The sequence below is a fragment of the Danio aesculapii genome, chromosome 5 (genome assembly GCF_903798145.1).
Source record: "Danio aesculapii chromosome 5, fDanAes4.1, whole genome shotgun sequence".
In the NCBI taxonomy this organism is placed as follows: Eukaryota; Metazoa; Chordata; class Actinopteri; order Cypriniformes; family Danionidae; genus Danio; species Danio aesculapii.
The window spans coordinates 9248779-9269008 of record NC_079439.1 but is presented as its reverse complement, the minus strand read 5'-3'; the positions used below and the strand labels follow the sequence as shown (position 1 = coordinate 9269008).

The 20230-nt window shown below is 39.6% G+C and overlaps 1 protein-coding gene across 1 annotated transcript in view; it reads left to right on the top strand.

Annotated features, from left to right (window-relative positions):
- adamts12 (ADAM metallopeptidase with thrombospondin type 1 motif, 12) overlaps positions 1–14252 on the top strand; it is an 83364-nt gene extending 69112 nt beyond the window's left edge. Inside the window, exons 21-24 of the mRNA XM_056457337.1 lie at positions 405–578; positions 2414–2560; positions 5003–5156; positions 10811–14252. Of these exons, the coding sequence (XP_056313312.1) occupies positions 405–578; positions 2414–2560; positions 5003–5156; positions 10811–10926 (591 nt within the window). The 3' untranslated portion in view covers positions 10927–14252. The remainder of the gene's footprint in view (positions 1–404; positions 579–2413; positions 2561–5002; positions 5157–10810) is intronic.
- The last annotated feature ends 5978 nt before the right edge of the window (positions 14253–20230 follow it).

The window sequence follows — 20230 nt, the reverse complement described above, 5'->3', positions numbered from 1 at the left end:
TAAGTTGGCGGTTCATTCCGCTGTGGCGACACCTGATTAATAAAGGGATTAATCCGAAAAGAAAATGAATGAATGAATGATTATATTTTCATATTAGATTTCTTGTGCCTGAATGCTTTACACTGGTTTGAAATGCTCGCACAGTTACAGGCCTTAAAAACACATGTAAATGATCAACTCTTTGGTAACTTTATGGTTAAACTTTGCAATCACTCCACAAATCACGAGTGTTTTCAACTGTGGCTCCTGGTCAATTATTTATTGGAAATTGCAGATCCTGCGATGTAATAATTGCTAATGTGCACATTGTGATAACGATGCTGAAACGATATATTGTGCAGCTCTTCTATGAGCTGTGACATCCCTATCACTCTCTCTCTCTCTCCCTCTCTCTCTCTCTTTAGTGTCCTGAAGGTTGTGTGAATGATATGAAGCATCGAGAAGTGCAGTGCATTGACACTCAGAACAGCCGTCCACTGAGACCTTTTCACTGTCAGGCTCTTTCATACAAACCATCCAGTACTTTGCCCTGCAACACTCGGCCCTGCCTGCAGTGGATGCACTCGGCCTGGGGAGAGGTACTGAACTCAGAATCAGTGATCATTTCAGTAGAACCGTCAAGATTTTTAGACTGTTGAAGTTTGTGAAAACAAAAATCGCACCTGAGCATGTGACTATGAATTCAGTTCAACTCTGTTCAACTCTGAAATCTGGACTTTACCAGAACTATGTTAAGTTTTGACACAATCTACATTGTAAAAAGTGCGATATAAATAAACATGAGTTGAATTGAGTTGAATTCATTCTCCATGTGAGAGGCGTATTTAAGCTGCGATCACCAAAAAAGCCATTCCATTGCTATCTAACATAATAATTTTTTCAGATTTTTGTTGTTTTGTTTTATTTTTATGGTTGTATTGTTTACATTTATACCAAACTCTGTTTCATTTCCATGTCAGCAGCTTCTTTAGAAATATGATTCCCAGGAAAAAACATGTCTTAGCGGCCACTTTATTAGGTACACCTGTCCTACTGCTCTTTAACGTAAATTTCTAATCAGCCAATTACATGCCAGCTACTCAATGCATTTAGGCATGTAGACATGGTCAAGACGATCACCTGCAGTTCAACCCGAGCATCAGAATGGGGAAGAAAGGTGATTTAGGTGACTTTGAATGGGGCATGGTTGTTGGTGCCAGACGGGCTGGTCTGAGTATTTCAGAAACTGCTGATCTACTGGGATTTTCATGCCCAACCATGTCTAGGGTTTACAGAGAATGATTTGAAAAGAGAAAATATCCAGTAAGTGGCAGTTCTGTGGGCACAAATGCCTTGTTGATGCCAGAGGTCAGAGGAGAATGACCAGACTAGTTGGAGCTGATAGAAAGGCAACATTAACTCAGATAACCTCTCGTTACCACCAAAGTCTGCAGAAGAGCATCTCTGAAAGCACAACACGTCCAACCTTGAGGTGGATGGGCTACAGCAGCAGAACACCACACCGGGTGCCACTCCTTTCAGCTAAGAACAGGAAACTGAGGCTACAATTCACACAGGCTCACCAAAACTGAGCAATAGAAGATTGGAGAAACGTTGCCTCGTCTGATGAGTCTCGATTTCTGCTGCGATATTCGGATGGTAGGGTCAGAATTTGGTGTCAACAACATGAAAGCATGGATCCATCCTGCCTTGTATCAGTGGTTCAAACTGCTGGTGGTGGTGTAATGGTGTGGAGGATATTTTTTCGCACACTTTGGGCTCATTAGTATAAATTGAGCATCGTGTCAATGCCACAGCCTACCTGAGTATTGTTGCTGACCCTGTCCATCCCTTCATGACCGCAGTGTACCCATCTTCTGATGGGTACTTTCAGCAGAATAACGCGTCATGTCATAAAGCACGAATCATCTCAGACTGGTTTCTTGAACATGACAATAAGTTCACTGTACTCAAATGGCCTCCACAGTCACCAGTTCTCAATCCAATAGAGCACTTTTGGAATGCGCTGGAACGGGAGATTCGCATCATGGATGTGCAACTGACAAATCTGCAGCAACTGCGTGATGCTATCATGTCAATACGCACCAGAATCTCTGAGAAATATTTCCAGGACCTTGTTGAAACTATGCCATGAAGGATTAAGGCAGTTCTGAGGGCAAAAGGGGGTCCAATCCGATACTAGTAAGGTTTACCCAATAAAGTGGCCAGTGAGTGTATTTCCCACACTGTATTCTGCAAGATTCTATTCTACACCCCAAATCTTACACAAACTCAACTACAACCTTAACAACTATAAATAAGAAGCAAATTAGGATTTTATTGAGATTCATATTTAATGGATTATTTAAAAAAAAAGCAAGAATTCTACCTTTTACCAAATTTTTTATTCTTTTCTTTCACCTTTGATTGACAGTGCTCAAAAAGCTGTGGACATGGAGTGAGGGAAAGGCTTGTGTACTGTCACAAGTACCAGCACTGCAATGTCACACTCAAACCCAACAGCACTGAGTCCTGCCATCTGCAGCCCTGCACCGGCTGGGCAACTGAAGCCTGGAGTCAGGTGATACACTCTCAAATGTTACAACAATAAAAATATAAAAACGTTTTAAATATTCATTTCTAAAAAGTAGTTGATGCAGTGTCAGGTTTGAAATATGGACAAATGCAATGTTTTGACATATGTTACTTCAATATTTCTGATCAAATAATACAGGCTTGTTAATTTTCTATTAAAATGGTGCTTATGGTGCATATGTTTTTTTTTTTTAAAGCGGACATATTATGCAAAAATCACGTTTATAGGGGGTGTGGTGTGGCAACAGTCTGTGTAAATAATAATTAACTATTTTTTATATTCACACTTGACAAAAACAGTCTGCTAAAACACTTTGATTCTCCCTTTGTATGTGTCATCAGAGGGGGAAAGCCCCGGCCATTTGTGACCATCTCTCCCTCATTAGCATAGACAGCCCTGAGTGAGAAGCAGCCATCTTCTATTAGAGTTTTGAATCTGCCACTATGCTGACACATAGGCATTTGTAGCTCCGCCCTCTTCTGAAAAGAGTACAATCTCATTTGAATTTAACGCAACAGTCACCAAAACAGCTCAATTTGTATCAAAGCCTAACGCCCATTCACACGGGGCGTCAGCTTCAATGCTTCCCATTCATTTTGAATGGGTGACATCAGGCTTTACCGAACTGCATTGTGGATCCGTCGGCGCTGCTTCAGAGGCGTTGCTCGCTGCAGAAGTTGGAATTTGCGCAACTTTTCAAGCGCCTATGGAAGCATCAGGCAATCAGATCGCTGTATGCAAATACACCAGCTCAGACAGTGGCCTATTGCTGACTAATTTCATTGGCTGATGCTGCTATGACGATCATGTCAGCCGCAACTTCAGACACGCCCTCTGTCAAGCGTTGACGCTGAAGCCCCGTGTAAATGGGGATGTAAAAGGGGCAGCTTTAAAGAGTTATAAAACATTATTTGTGCCTTTTTTTGAGGTGAAATTTCACATACACAATCTAGGGACATCATCAGACTTATCTTACATTTTGTAAAAATGGGCATAATAGGTCCCCTTTAAACCATTTAGACCCCGTTTACACCTGTATTTATGTATTTATATCTTCTTGTGATTGACAAAAACACATCTGCTCCTGTTGTAGTGAAATAAGTTGATTTAATCCATTAATTAACCCAATTCAGTTTATTTTACATTTAAAAATGTGATTGAAAAAATATTTACATTTGTAATGATGGCTTTCACTGCATTGCTTTGGTGAAAATAGTGACATCCAAAAACTACGGTGCTGTAGATGCCTTAAAGGGCACCTATGGTGAAAAATCTACTTTTCAAGCTGTTTGGACAGAAATGTGTGTAAGTATAGTGTAAAAACTGTCATATTGGGGTGAAATAAACACACCCAGTCCTTTTTTTTCAAATTTAACGGTGGACCAATTGGAGCGGTTTTCAGATCGACCACAACTTTACGTAGGAGTGCGGTCTCCCCGCCCACCAATATTGATTGACAGCTGTGCACATTAACATGTCCGGTAGTCACGTGTATAATTATGTCAACAAGAGAGGATGAGCGCAAAGCAGCCGTGAATAAAAGGTCTGTTCAGTTCGCTAGGATCATCAATCATCATCAAATGTGATCAAGAGTGAGTTTTACAAGTTTAAAATGTTTTAAACAGAGCATGTGTGTAATGAATTACAGCGATTCACTTCAGATGCGCTATATGTGTGTGTGTGTCTGCTGCGCTATGTGTGTGTGTGTGTGTGTGTGTATGTGTATGTGTCTGCGCTATGTGTTTGTGTCCTCGCTGTGTGTGTGCGTGAACTTTGTAATGACATTGTGTGTGACTCATTGTTGCAAATCCACAAAAAAATGCATCAAATACTGGTTGTTAAAGTTCTTACTGTAGTATTTCTCACACACGTTACGTGAGATCTGCTTCCTGAGGCAGCCGAGGGCGGCGATTGCTGACAGGCACGTGGAAACGGTGGGCGGGGAGGACTAGCCTTAAAGGGCCAGTACAAAAAAACAGCAACAACTTTTTTCCAGCTATAATATAGACACTTCAAACAGCTATAATAAATAATCTGATGGGTGTTTTGAGCTGAAACTTTACAGACATATTCTGGGGACACAAAAGACTTTTATTAAATATGAAAAAAGGGGTAACCTATGTGTCCTTTAAGCTGAGTGGCATATTTGAGAAATCTTTTTTCAAAGAGTTATGTGGTAATGTTGTGTAACATGAAACTTCACATACACACATTAGGGACATCAGAGACTTACTTTACATATTGTAAAAGGTGCATAATAGGACCCCTTTAAGGCATAATCAACTGTGGCTTATAATCTTTGATTCATAACTTCCAATAACTAGTCAGAATTTTTTTTTTAATCAGGTGGGTGTGGCATCCATATTCCATATATGAATTGATCATATTATATTTTTAATATATGTACTGATTTACTTTGATTGGCAGTGCTCCAGAAGTTGTGGTGGAGGGGTTCAGAAGCGAGCGGTGAGGTGCATAAATGAGGAATCCGGCGAGGAAGAAAAGGCATCACTGTGTGCAATAATCAATAAACCTGACAGTGTGCAGAACTGCAGCACGGAGGACTGCAAAACTGATTTAGGTAAGATTATATTCCAGTCTGTTTATTTCATAATCGATGAGACAGTATGCATATGGCAGCCCCAAATGTATTCAGACATGTAGAAAGCCCAAATGTATATGCATTAGAGAACACAATATTAAACAAATCCTTCAGGATTACTAACATTTCTTCATCAGTTCTCTAAATGTGCTGGTGATTTGGTGATTTTTTTAAGTGCGAAGTAATCACCACTAAAGTTCACATAGTTCACCATCTTTAATTAAAATTCTAAGTAAATATACATATTTTTTTAGATTTGTACAAATCTTGCAAATCTAACATTTTTACAATTTAGCAATTCCTTAAAAAATTGTGATTGTTTTATGTACAAAAATCACAAGTTTGTAAGATTTTTTTTGTTTGAAAACCAAATTATTATTCTCATACTGATACCGTAAATAATTGCAGCACTTTTATTCCCAGTCCATCTAAAATGCTCTAACTGCATTCTGCAAGGTGACGCAGTGGCGCAGTAGGTAGTGCTGTCGCCTCACAGCAAGAAGGTCGCTGGTTCGAGCCTCGGCTGGGTCAGTTGGCGTTTCTGTGTGGAGTTTGCATGTTCTCCCTGCGTGGGTTTCCTCCCGGTGCTCCGGTTTCCCCCCACTCCAAAGACATGTGGTACAGGTGAATTGGGTAGGCTAAATTGTCCGTAGTGTATGAGTGTGAATGAGCGTGTATGGATGTTTCCCAGAGATGGGTTGCAGCTGGAAGGGCATCCGCTGCTTAAAACATATGCCGGAATAGTTGGCGGTTCATTCTGCTGTGGCAACCTCTGATAAATCAGAGACTAAGCTGAAGGAAAATGAATGAATGAATGAGTTGCACAGTTTTGCTCCAACCCTAATCAAACACACCTGATCAAACTAATCAAGGTGTTCAAGACTGCTAGAAACTATTAAGCAGGTGTGAGTTGAAGGTGGTTGGAGCTAAACTGTGCAGAGCTGCGGCCATCCAGGAATTAAACCATTGTTGTAGATGATCAGGCAGATGGATCAGATTTCAGCAAAACATTTTTATTTTGTCTCTCTAGAAGTGCTTCTCCATGGCATGATGACAAGTCTATAATTCACAGATCTGAAGCCTTCATTCTTTGCATATTTCTCTGGACAGAATTATGTTAACATTTCAATCTGTGACAGAGCTTTGTGGAAATAATATCAGATCTGAATCCATGTTAGAATAAGCCTCTTGTGTACAAGACTCTAGTTTATTGTAGATCTTGTACATGCACAAACAGATGCATTGCAAAATAGAAGCAAACAGAACAAGGCTTAATTTCTCTGCCTTACACCCCATTCAAACCTGAATCTGTGTTAATGCTTCCCACTGACTTTGAATAAAGTAACATTAAAGACACCCTATTATAGGTTTATTGAAAATGACTCCCCATTCAGTGTTTAATGGCCTGTTTCCACTAAGTGGTATGGTACAGGTCGGTATGGGTCAACTTTTTCAGACTTGCGTTTCAATTGCTACAAGGGTACCATTCGTGGGCATGGTGTGCGACAGAAAGTTGCAGTCGACGTCATTCTTGCTCGAGGAAATGTCAAAGTAAAGCTGCACGGGTCGTTCACATATCATATGAGAAGCACTTCTCACAAAACAGATGCTTTATACTAGTGCTGGGCCGTTATCGGCGTTAATGGCTGCGTTAATGCGAGACTCTTATCGCGCGGTTAAAAAAAAATATCACCGTTAATCTATTCTCAAAGTTGGGTTGGTATCTGGGTCTATTCTAGGCAAGCTATGATGACTTTCACCTTGACAGTTTAGCGCGGATGTATACCTGACCGGTGAGTCGTCTGACAAACAAAGTGCCCCTCTGAATCAAAACCAGCATGATGCCTGACTTTAGCTGCAGAATCGGCAGTTTCACTTTAACTCATGAATGTTTCAGTCATGCCGTCGTGACAAACTGAGGTATTAGACGCAAATAATGGGTAAGGACTGGTGAGAGTGTTATGGAATGTAATAACGCTCGCCAAACGGAAAGAAAAAAACTTCAGCATTTCGCGATGTGTGTGCACGTGTGTGTGTGTGTTTTGTGTGCGGTTCTTTACTGACAGCTGCCTGTGTCTTGGATCTTGTCGGAAAATATGGCGAAAAGTCCTACATGACGGTAATAGTTGGATTGCAGTGTTTACTTCAGCACTAATATCTGCATAATCCACATGTCTTAATTCCATTTCTGTTCAGTTCAGTTATGACTTTAGTCGCATTAAGGTAATCAAAATTCTCTGTGTACATGGTGACTCTTAATCAGAGTATTGTTTTAATCATATTAAAATCGTATTAAAGTATTGTTGCCCATGTAAACCTGCAATGTTTGACACACCGTCAGGGCTCTGTGAACTTGGCATTGAGAAGCAGCATTTTCTGTATGTGCGTACATCAAAAGCAAGTATGAAATCGCTGTTTGGAGCTTATGTAGGCCTACAGTTCATAATTCATGTTTAACTGAATAAACAGGTAGTAAACACAAGTACATCTTATTGAACATCATTTATTTTCATCACCAATTATCATAGTAGAGCAGTTTCTCAAGCAGTTTGTGATGCATTTTGGAAACAGGAGATGAGCCCCTGGTCTAATGCGCCACCTGGCTCGAGAAACCCGTTCTCAAAGACTTATTATTTGGGTAGCACACATATTCTGAATGCCTTCGACAGAATTCGAATGAGCCATTTTAATCTAGATTAATCTAGGTTAAAAAAATTAATCTATGCCCACCTATACTTTATACACATAAATACGTGTGTATAAATGTTTATTACTAACCTTTCTATGTACAGGATTCGATTATAGCTGAAGATAAATGATATATGTGCGAATGCAAAATAGCCTACTGTAACGTCTGCGATTATATAAAATAAATAAATACATTAACATATATGAACACATGCAGACCCTTACAGTCTCCGATATGTTACCAATTACAGAAAAACTACACACAACAGACATTTAGTCCTTATTTGGGTTCAAAAACAACACGCAACACAGCCTACAGTAAGTGCAAACCTCTCATCTGTATCTTTAATCTTCACCAGCACGTCACCTCTGTTATAAATTAATTCCATCATTCCGAGTTCATAACAGTCCACGGGGATGATAATAGTTAAACATGACAGTTTATTCATGTTTTAGGTTGCTGAAACAATCATTTGCTCCTTTGTTTTTTCATGCTCCACTCTGGCATTCTTCGTTTCTGAAAGGATCGGATATCAGAAGCACTTCGATAATCACACACATGTTATTATCATCAGCTCAAGAAGTTCCTTATTTCAAATAGACACGCGTGGCGAACGCACGCGAGAAAGCAAAACCACTCATGCTTTAGACGGCCTTGTAAACAACTACAGTGCACAAGGTAGATTCTGCTCTCCTTGGCTTTGTTGCCGTTTATCAAGATGACGACAAGGTTTGTTTAAGCTCGAGTTGACCATGGCTTTTTATTATATGTATAAAGTATTACGGTGTAATGTCTAGGCTGTGTATTTAAAAATGGCCCTTCCTTTGTTTTAATTTTCCTGGCTTGTGTACGTGCTAGTGACGCTTCTCTGTAAGGCAATAGCAATCAGCTGCGCATCTTTCTCCACCTTTTGTTGTGCTAGGTATCCTTCCGAAAGGGTACCCAAAAAGTGGTATGGTATGGTTCGCTTTTTGGTACCTTTTGACAGTGGAAACAGCCGTAAAATCGTACTGAACCGTACTGTACCACTCAATGGAAATGGGCAATAACACAGTTTTAAGTGAATGAAAACATGCAGCTGAGGTTTAAATCTAAAAGTGCACCATGCTTAAAAGAATAGATTCTTAAACAAAGAGTCAACTCAGAGTCGTTTTTATGAATCGTCTTTGATTCAAATCTTCGTCATTGGGAAAAATAAATGCATATTATAAGACAATGAAAGTGTTTTTTTGACATTGCATGCAAATCAGCCTGTTGTTGAAGACCTCCAAAACTAAAAAAAAATATTAGGGGCGTTGGGTCTTTGCTCGTGGCAGAAGAAGGTAAATCTTTTCATGCGCCAAAGCAGGCGTCAGCCAATTAGATCGCTTTTTGCAGATGCTAATCCAGACAGTAGGCAATCACATTCATGCAATACCAGGGAATGTCAAAATTGAGGTAAAGCTTATTATTAGGGCTGGTAGTCACCCAGTGCTTTATATTTATCTTTATACTACTTCTGTGCCTTTTTGTGTCATGGTCAAAGCAGGATGTGATTGGCTGTCATCACTGACAATCGCATTAGTGTGAGCTTTAGGCACACCCTCCATCAAGCGTTAACATCAATGTCATATGTGAACAGAGCATTTCTGTAAAAGCTTTATAAAAGGGCAGTATGTAGGATTGACAACTAGTGGTTGAACTAGGTATTGCAGTCCAAATTCGAAATATTGAAGAGTTGAAGAATTTTTTTCCACCTGCCCCACCTCTGGTAATATTTGCATTTGTTTCATTTAAAATTTTGCTTGAACTATTTTTATATCCCTGAATCTGTGTCTCATTTCGGAGGCTGATACTGTCCTATGTTGGTCACATTTTAATTCACATTTTTAAGGTCGCATTATGTTTTCAGGCGGACTGAAATGAAATACACTGTTATGCGCCAAAACCTGGAGAGCAAATCTGTAACTAAATCAGCATACTATCATTTCAAAAGCATTGCAAGAATGAGATGCTTTGTTTCCACTGAGGACTTAGAGAAACTTGTTCATGCTTTTATCACCAGCAGGGTGGATTACTGTAATACTTTAAGACAGTTGTAGCTCATCCAGAATGCTGCTGCCAGGATTCTGACCAGAACCAGGAAATCAGAGCACATCACACCTGTCCTCAGGTCTTTACACTGGCTCCCAGATACATTCAGAATAGATTTTAAAGTATTATTACTAATCTATAAATCACTAAATGGTCTAGGACCTTAATACATTACATATATGCTCACTGAATACAAACCTAACAGATCACTCAGATCATTAGGATCAAGAAAATTAGAAAATTCCAAGAGTTCAGTCAAAGCAGGGTGAATCGGCTTTCAGCTACTAACAGCGCCCCCTGCTGCTGGAATGAGCTTCCAAAAATGATCAGATGTGCTCCAACATTAGGCACATTCAAATCAAGCCTGAAAACACATCTGTTTAGCTGTGCCTTAACTGAATGATCACTGCTACGTGCCACAGATCGCACTATTGTGTCTTTCTTTTCTTTTTCATTCCTTTAAAACTGGTTTGAACACATTTTAATCTGTTTTTATCTGTTTTTAATCATTTTATTTTTTGTTGTTTGTTATTTTATTTTACTTGTCTCTTTTATTCCTGTTTATGTAAAACACTTTGAATAACTATTGTGTATGAAATGTGCTATATAAATAAACTTGTCTTGAAATATAATTGGGTAAACTGGCAGTGGGCTGGTTATAGAGCCCAAAACGAATAGAGACCAAAACAACGACACAAATTCACGTTAACAAAGGAGAATAACTGACTTCAGCATTGTTTTTCAGATAAACAAGAATGTTTCTTAATAATATCTGAAAACATATAATGGTATTTTTATGCTTTAGAAGAGTCAAAAAGGTACATACCGTACCTTTAACTAAGCTTGGTTATTTTGCTGTTCTTTTTTGCAGGCCTGCTTTGTAAGAAAAACAGCATGTCGTCACTGTTTTGTGAGAAACTCAAGCTGCTGGGCCGCTGCTCTCTTCGCTCCATCCGCAAGCAGTGTTGTGTGACGTGTATGATGTAACACCTGCAGAGGTCAGGTTTGGGTCATCGAGCAAAAGCACAAACTACTGGACAAACTGCAGACAGGGTTCATGAGACCTTCAAAACGAAGACGTCCCTCACATATACAGCTGAAGTCAGAACTATTAGCCCCTCTGTATATTTTGTTCCCCAATTTCTCTTTAATAGAAAGAAGATTTTCTTAACACATTTCTAAACATAATAGTTTTAATAACTCATTTCTAATAACTGATTTATTTTATCTTTGCCATGATGACTGTACAGAATATTTGACTAGATATTTTTCAAGATACTAGTATTCAGCTTAAAGTGACATTTAAAGGCTTAACTAGGTTAATTAGGCAGGTTAGGGTAATTAGACAAGTCATTGTATAACAGAGGTTTGTTCTGTAGACTATCGAAAACAAATATTGCTTAGGGGTCTAATAATTGTGACCTTTAAAATGGTTTTAGATTAAATGCTTTTAATCTAGCCGAAAAAAAAACAAATAAGATTTTCTCCAGAAGAAAAAATATTATAGGAAATACTGTGAAAAATTTCTTGCTCTGTTAAACATCATTTGGGAAATATTTTAAAAAGAAAAAAAAATTCACAGGAGGGCGAATAATTTTGACTTCAACTGTACATCATACACATGGTTTTTACTTGAAAAACAACAACAACAACAAAAACCTTAAAGACGCCTCTATATGTCTTAGAGTGATAGTTCACCCAGAAATGAATATTTACTGCTAATTTACTCTCCCTCAGGACATCAAGCTGTGTGTGCCTTTTTTTCCTCAGTAGAACATACAGAAGATCTTTAGCTGCATCTCTGGTCCTTGGTGATTCGTATAAAGGCTGATTTATAGTTCTGTGTCAAGCGCGTGTGTATGGTCCGGTCAGTGGAGCCTTCGCGCAGTCGCATACCCTTCGCCGTGACTGACGCGCAGTGGTGTAAAGTAACAAATTACAAATACTCAAACTACTGTAATTGAGTGTGTACTTTCTGTACTTAGTGTGTACTTACTCTAAAAATGTGTACTTTCACTTTCACTTGAGTACATTTATAGTGCAGTATCGGTACTTTTACTCCACTACTTTCTTCAACCTGCAGTCACTACTTTATTTTCTCTTGTCTCTGGGGATTCGAAAAATCAGTCCTGTGATTCTTGGTCAATCAAACAGAAGGTAAATCACATCGTAATAAACTTCCTCAAGACATGGACGATTTATAATTGCAGAAAACTGTTTGGAAGCATTAAAAGTGTCCAAGAAGATGTCCAAAATCTTTACAGGCATTGACCCTGAGACTGTTTGAAGCATTTCACTGATGAGAAGATGACGGATGTTTACTGTAGGATGACCAAAATGGCCTTAAACATACAGCAAGCACAGGACGTCAACATGACATCAGATTCACGTTGCACCCCAAAGTTATGGGGACATTGCATATTGTTTGAAATGAAAATCGAGTTGACGTCCGAAATCAACATCAGGGCAACATCAATGTCCCATGACCAATTTAAAAATCATCCAAATATCGACGCCTAATGATGTTTGACGTTTTGTGGACGTTACCACTATGACGTTGGATTTTGGTTGCCATACCTGACGAATAAATGTCAGTATTTAACATCAATATGACGTTGGTTTAAGATGTTGGCTTGATGTTGGATTTTGGTCACTTAATCTAAATTCAACCAAATATCAACGCCTAATGATGTTACAGACGTTGTATGGACGTTACCACTATGATGTCTATCAGACGTTGGATTTTGGTTGCCATACTTGACGAATAAATGTCAGTATTTGATGTCAATATGACGTTGGTTTAAGATGTTGGCTTGACGTTGGATTTTGGTCACTTTCCAACAGAACCTAAAGTTGATCAAATATCAATGTCATTTGACGTCGTTCTTCGACATCAAAATAATGTTATCCTCAGATGCTGGCTAGACATTGAATATTAGTCACCTGACATCACAACCTAAATCTAACCTAATATTAATGTCTTATGACGTTGTGTGCCTGCTGGGCAATAACTAAATACACTACAGAATGTTACGTTTACACACACATGTACAAATTACATGTCAATGCATCAGCTTTTTACAGCGTAAAACTCATTAATCACTACTTTTGAGTACTTTTAAATGTCTACTTTTTACTCAACAACAACAGATACTTTTACTCTACTTGCACTACATTTTTAGGCAAGGACTGGTACTTTTACTTGAGTATGATTTTTCAGTAGTCTTTCCACCACTGCTGACGCGCAACTCTCAAAAAATGTAACTACACGTCACAACGACGCAAAGCACAAGCTCTGTGATTGGTCGGCTTAATAGAAGTGACGAGTGTGGGTGGTGCTGAGAGCCGTGAGCCCGTGGGATGATTGTTTACAAGTGTGGAGTTCCTTGAAGGAGCTCCAGATGGAAACTTTTGTTTTGTGTTTAACGGATGATTAAAGTTGTTGCACATCTGACGGTTCCCGCCTCTGAATGAACGAGTTTGAGCTACTTGTACATTAAGGTATCATTCAGACAAAACAAAACACCCATGAAGAAACTTGACACAGAGGAACATACAAACCTGCTGCCAGCTAACGTTTCGGAAGTGTTATTGCAGAGTAACACAAACAGCATGCAGAAGTATAAATGCATGACTACACGCAAGGCTAACGCTGTGGGTCACGCGATCACTAGACACAGAAGTATAAATCTGCCTTAATGCCTATAAAGTGTCACTTTAAGAGTCAGATAAATTATATAGGCCAAACAAAATTAATACCATGGCTCCTTTGTGTATTTTGAGGTATTTTGACAGAATAACTGAACATTATTTAGAATCTAATATTGTTCATCAGAATAGTTCTTGTGCTTATCCTGGATAGTGTAACCTACAGTTGAAGGCAAAATTATTAGCCATATTAAAATAATAATAATAATTAATAAAAAAGGTTGATGGTTTGAGTCCCGGCTGGGCCAGTTGGCATTTCTGTGTTTGCATGTACTCTCTGTGTTGGCGTTTCCTCCGGGTGCTCCGGTTTCCCCCACAGTCCAAAGACATGCGCAGTAGGTTAATTGGATGATCTAAATTGGCCGTAGTGTATGAGTGTGCGTGTGAATGAGTGCATGGGTGTTTCCCAGTGCTGGGTTGCGGCTGAAAGGGCATCCGCTGTGTGAAACATATGCTGGAATAGTTGGTGGTTCATTCCGCTGTGGCGATCCCTGATTAATAAGGGACTAAGCCAAAGGAAAATGAATGAATGAATGTTTCTCAAGTGCTGTTTAACAGAGCAAGGATTTTTTACAGTATTTCATATTGTAACGCTCGTCTTTAAATCAACGGGATACACAAGAATAAAAATAAAAAAATGGTTCAATTCTCTAGTTTCTGTTTTCAAATTTTATCATGGATTGATAAAGAATACTTTAAGGATTATAACCACACAGATCTCTGAAAATGTCCTTACATTCAAACAAAAAAAACAAACAACATTCGTACAATAACACAATACAAAAAATGGTGAATCCCCGTGTGTGTGTGTGTGTGTGTGAGTGTAAAGTCCAAAAGTCCGTGGATGTGTACGTGCAAAATGGTTCACGCTCACCCCAAAGTTTGAGTCCAAATAATTGGAACCATGCCTTGTTGCTGTACGGTAAAGGTCCTCCTAGGATAGTCTTGACTGTGGTCCTGCAAGACTAATGAGTCCTAAAAGAGCAAAAAATCCACGCAAAACAATTGTCCTTTGCCCACGAATCAAAAAGAAAAATACAAGGTAGTTTTGGCAAACACCTTACTCCATGTGCTCCTCTGGCTTCTTTAGATGACACACTGAGTAGTGTCCATGTGCCCACTATCTCCCCCTTGTGGTGTGTATGTTATGTAAATGTGTATTTATGGAAAAAAAAACAGCAACTGTTGGAACAGGAAATAGATTAGACACATTCACTTCCCCTCATCACTTCAAAATAAAAGACTGTAAAATAAGACATTACTCATTATATAGTTGGGCTACAAAAAAACTAAGTGTGAGTATGCTTAACTGCATGGCCTATTCACACATTTAATGAATTTTTCAGTCAGCATAACTCAATTATGTGGCAGCGCTACATAGATCCCCCCCCCCAGCCGGCATCTCGGAGGAAGAACGACCATAAAAGCGTTTTAAATTAACCACATTAAAACAATCAGTTCTTGGTGGATCACCCCATGATATAGAGTAATTTATTGGCCCTTTTCTCTTAGAAATCACCCCAGGTCCTTCCCACTTCGGAGCTAATTTGGAGGTGAATTTACTGACTGCACTGGATATAGGATGAGTTTTAAACCAAACTAAGTCACCCACCTTAAATTGTACATCTTTCCTTTTAAGATTGTAGTACTTAGCTTGTTTAGCCTGGTTCATCCTCATTCTACGCACAACCTCCTGTTGAAGGTGGTGTTGTCGATCCAGTACAGTGTATGATGGTTGATCAGGTGATGGAGGCAAATGTATGAGTCTTTCCAGAGGTCCATGGATCTGACGTCCTACCATAAGCTCCGCTGGGCTGCAACGAGTTGTCTCCTGTTGAGCAGTGTTGATAGCATACCTCAACTCGGGCAACCACTTGTCCCAGTTCTGGTGTTGTTGGCCTACATAGGAAGCGATCATGGTTTTTAGAGTCCTATTTACCCTCTCAGTCAGATTGCTTTGTGGATGGTAAGCAGTAGTTAGTTTTTGTATGCAGCCCCAGGATTTACACACATCAGCCAAGATGGAAGAAGTAAATTGTGGACCTCTGTCTGAAACTAAATACTTTGGGACACCCCATCGGGTAAAGATTTCCTCTTTGAGAATCTTTGCAATCTTTTGGGTCTTACTGTCTCTCAAGGGGAATAATTCTGTCCACTTTGTAAAGTAGTCCACAATCACAAGAATGTAAGCATTTCTGTTCTTGCTTATGGGGAACGGTCCCATCAGGTCAGTTCCTAGAGTGTGTCCTGGTTCAGTAATTAAATTACTCTGCAAATGTCCAGAGGGTTTACTGTTACTGGGCTTGTACTGCTGACAGAGCTTACAACTTTTAACATAGCTCCAGACCTCTTTTCTTACAGATGGCCACCATGCCACTTCCAAGATCTTCAGAAGAGTTTTGAGTTGACCCAAGTGACCAGCTAGTGGATTATCATGGAAGTAGTGAAGAAAGTTCTTAGTGAGTTCTTCAGGTACCACAAGCTGATACTTATTCCCTTCACCTTTTAGGGGAACTTTTCTGTACCAAATACCCTGAATATTCTCAAAGGTAATGGCTTGATCTTTGGCAGCACAGCGTGATGGAGTGGATGTTAACTGGAGTAAAGCTTTATCATCTTGTTGAGCTTTTTGTATTTCATCCAGACTGATAGGCAACTCTGATGCAGTTGTTGAAGTGATGGAAAGACAAGGTTTAGGTACTGACTCACCAGCTCTGGACAGAGCGTCAGGTACCAAGTTTACACACCCTTTACGGTGTTGAACTCTAAAGTCAAACTGCTGCAGCCTCAGGGTCCAGCGTGTCAGACGAGAAGAGGTCTTTGGGCAATTAAATGCCCAAGTCAATGCAGAATGATCTGTGAAAACATCAAAAGGCATCCCTTCCAGGTAATGTCTCCACTTTTCTACTGCCCAGACCACCGCCAAACATTCTTTCTCTGATGTACTATAGTTCTTCTCCGCTGGAGACAGAGTCCTTGAAGCATAGGCGATTACTTTCTCCTGGTTGTCACAAGTTTGAGTGAGTACAGCTCCTAGTCCCACATCACTAGCATCTGTGTGTATCTGGAAAGGCTTAGTGGTGTCTGGTTGTGCAAGTATAGGTGCATGTTGTAAGGATTGCTTCAGAGCATTCACACTTGATTGACATTCCTCATTCCAATCCCATCTCACTCCTTTTTTCTTCAACTGATTTAGGGGAGCGGTGATATCAGCAAAATGAGGAATATAGCGATGATACCAACCTGCTAACCCCAAAAACCGTTGGAGGGACTTCAGGTCAGATGGTGTAGGAAAATTCACGATTGCTTGAATCTTCTCTTTGTCCATTTCTATCCCTCTTTCTGTGATCAGGTGTCCAAGGAATTTCAGTTGTCTGGTGAAAAACTGACATTTCTTCATGTTCAGGGTGAGGTTGGCCTGAGTAAGTCTCTCTAATACTTGATGTAAGTGTTTCTTATGTTCTTCTGGGGTTTTTGAATAAATGATGATATCATCGATGTAGACAAAGCATATCTTACCCCTCAACTCTCCCAACACTCTCTCCATTAGTCGTTGGAATGTTGCAGCAGAGTTTTTCAGTCCATATGGCATCGATTTAAAATGGAATAGGCCTTTGGTGGTGATAAAAGCAGTCAACTCTTTGCTTTCCTCTGCCATCTCGACTTGCCAATATCCAGATCTTAAATCCAAGGATGTAAACCAGGTAGCTCCCTCCAATGACTCCAAGATGTCCTGAATTAGAGGCATGGGATAAGCATCAAAGATGGTCTTTTTGTTAAGACGCCTGTAGTCCACACAGAAACGATAAGTTCCATCTTCCTTGGGGACCAGGACCACTGGAGAAGACCATGGTGAGAAAGAAGGCTCAATGATGTTGTTCTCCAGCATTCGATCTACCTCTTCTTCAATAATGCTTTTCTTTAATGGAGATACTCTATAAGCTCTTGATGTTACGGGAGTATGGTCTGTGAGGGTGATTTTGTGTTGATAAATCGATGTATGCCCAAGTTTTTCTGAGGTGGTAATTGGCCATGCAGTAATCAAGTCTCTTACTTCTTCGGGATAACAGATGCTTGGTGTATCAGATAGATAAGCAACTTTTGGCTGATAGTAAGGTGGAACAGCACAGTACAGGTGGAGTGCAGCATGTCTCACTGAGCAGGATGGATTTACAGGCATTTCCTGGGAATAGGGGGGTAAAACAGACATGAAGGGGAAGTACCTACAGTCTTTTCCTCTTTTTATACCATATCTCCCTTGTTCTAAATCCACCACCACTCTGGCGAGCTTCAGAAAGTCAAGTCCAATAATCACTGGAAAAGCCAAGTGGGAATCTCTCATAATGAAGGCTCCCATCTCATATTTTTCTCCATGCCACTCAACACTCATTGACTGATGATCCCTAGAGGGATGTATGGTTCCATCAGCCATGATGAATTTCTGAGAGGATAAAGTCTTTGATGTTTCAACTCTCTTAAATCTCAGTCTCTTCCACACACTCTCTTGAATTAAAGTAAATGTACTACCTGTGTCCAGGACGGCTGTTATCTCCTGACCATTCACTTTGATGGTTACTCCCAACAAGAAAGATGTTGGATGATGTTGGGTTATAGTCACACCAGCCAGATGTTTGCGAGAACCAGCTTCAGATGACTTCTTGGTCTTGTCTCTTTCACTACTACTTTCCACTTTCTTCCAGTACTCCTTTGTCCCCATGCAGTCCTTTTCCACCAGTGCTCCCACTTTCACCAGTTGACTAACAGTATTAACTGTCCCCCTCAAGCATCCTGCAACTCTAGGGTTGATGTTATTCAGAATCCTATTCACCAGTTCTTCTTCTGAAGCATCTGGTTTCCATTTCAGGCATAAAGCACGATAATTGTATGCAAAATCCCTGAGCCGTTGATTGGGCTGCTGTACCATATTTCTTAGTTTTTCTTCTACTTCAGACATATAGTCAGCTGGTAGAAAAGCATCCATTAATGCTCTTTTAAAGGATTCCCAGTCTTTCACCTTTCCCTTTTCAGCCTTCCACCAACTTAAAGCTGGACCTTGCAGGACAGTGCTAAGTGTACCCAATAGCTCCAGATTGGACAATGGTCTCACCTCTAGATAATCTTCACATTTCTCAATGAAGTTGAATACATCGGCTGTCTCACAGGTTTCACCGAAAGAGGGGAACTCTAGACGTACTGGAGGTCGAGCGAAAAAGGAGGATGAACCAGGTAAAACGTTAGCGTCAGACTGTGTCTGGTGACCTGAGGAATTAGGGGCAGAAACATGGTAAGTAGCATCAAAAGATGGTTTGGTTATAGGTGACTGTGCAGTGGAAAAAAGATCCGAATGTCTAACCTTTGTCTGTATAGTTTGTCTTCTAGAAGGATATGGGGTGCTTGTTGAATAAATTTGTTTAATTTTACTTTCCCATTTTTCATCTCTCCTTAGAAAACAATCAATGACAGCTTTTTCTAATTTCTTCAATGAATCCTCAAAGTGTTCTTGCATACTGTTCAGACGATCATCTAATGCTTGTCTGAAGTTTGTTTCACGATTCACTGTACTCTCAAACGCTTGGTTAAAGTCATATTCCATATTTTGAACTTTATCAGAAAGAGCCAATAAATCCTCCTTTAACTGAAAAACTTCATCATAAATACCTTGATTACCCACTTCATCAGAAACACCAGCGGTTTGATCAGTATCTGATATATACAATGAACTAAGCAGTGATGTTAATTGTTCAGTTGGATTACGTCTAGTTGTAAATTGTTCACCTGTATAATCAGTTTCTTTTCCTTCACATGAATCAACAGTGTGTATTACAGGGTTGATTTGTGTTTCTGTATTTTCAACCTCATCCACAGTTGTATATGCATCATCCATGATAATATATGAAACTAGAACTAGTGCTAAATATAGAATTTACCCGTACTGGCCACCACTATGTAACGCTCGTCTTTAAATCAACGGGATACACAAGAATAAAAATAAAAAAATGGTTCAATTCTCTAGTTTCTGTTTTCAAATTTTATCATGGATTGATAAAGAATACTTTAAGGATTATAACCACACAGATCTCTGAAAATGTCCTTACATTCAAACAAAAAAAACAAACAACATTCGTACAATAACACAATACAAAAAATGGTGAATCCCCGTGTGTGTGTGTGTGTGAGTGTAAAGTCCAAAAGTCCGTGGATGTGTACGTGCAAAATGGTTCGCGCTCACCCCAAAGTTTGAGTCCAAATAATTGGAACCATGCCTTGTTGCTGTACGGTAAAGGTCCTCCTAGGATAGTCTTGACTGTGGTCCTGCAAGACTAATGAGTCCTAAAAGAGCAAAAAATCCACGCAAAACAATTGTCCTTTGCCCACGAATCAAAAAGAAAAATACAAGGTAGTTTTGGCAAACACCTTACTCCATGTGCTCCTCTGGCTTCTTTAGATGACACACTGAGTAGTGTCCATGTGCCCACTATCTCCCCCTTGTGGTGTGTATGTTATGTAAATGTGTATTTATGGAAAAAAAAACAGCAACTGTTGGAACAGGAAATAGATTAGACACATTCACTTCCCCTCATCA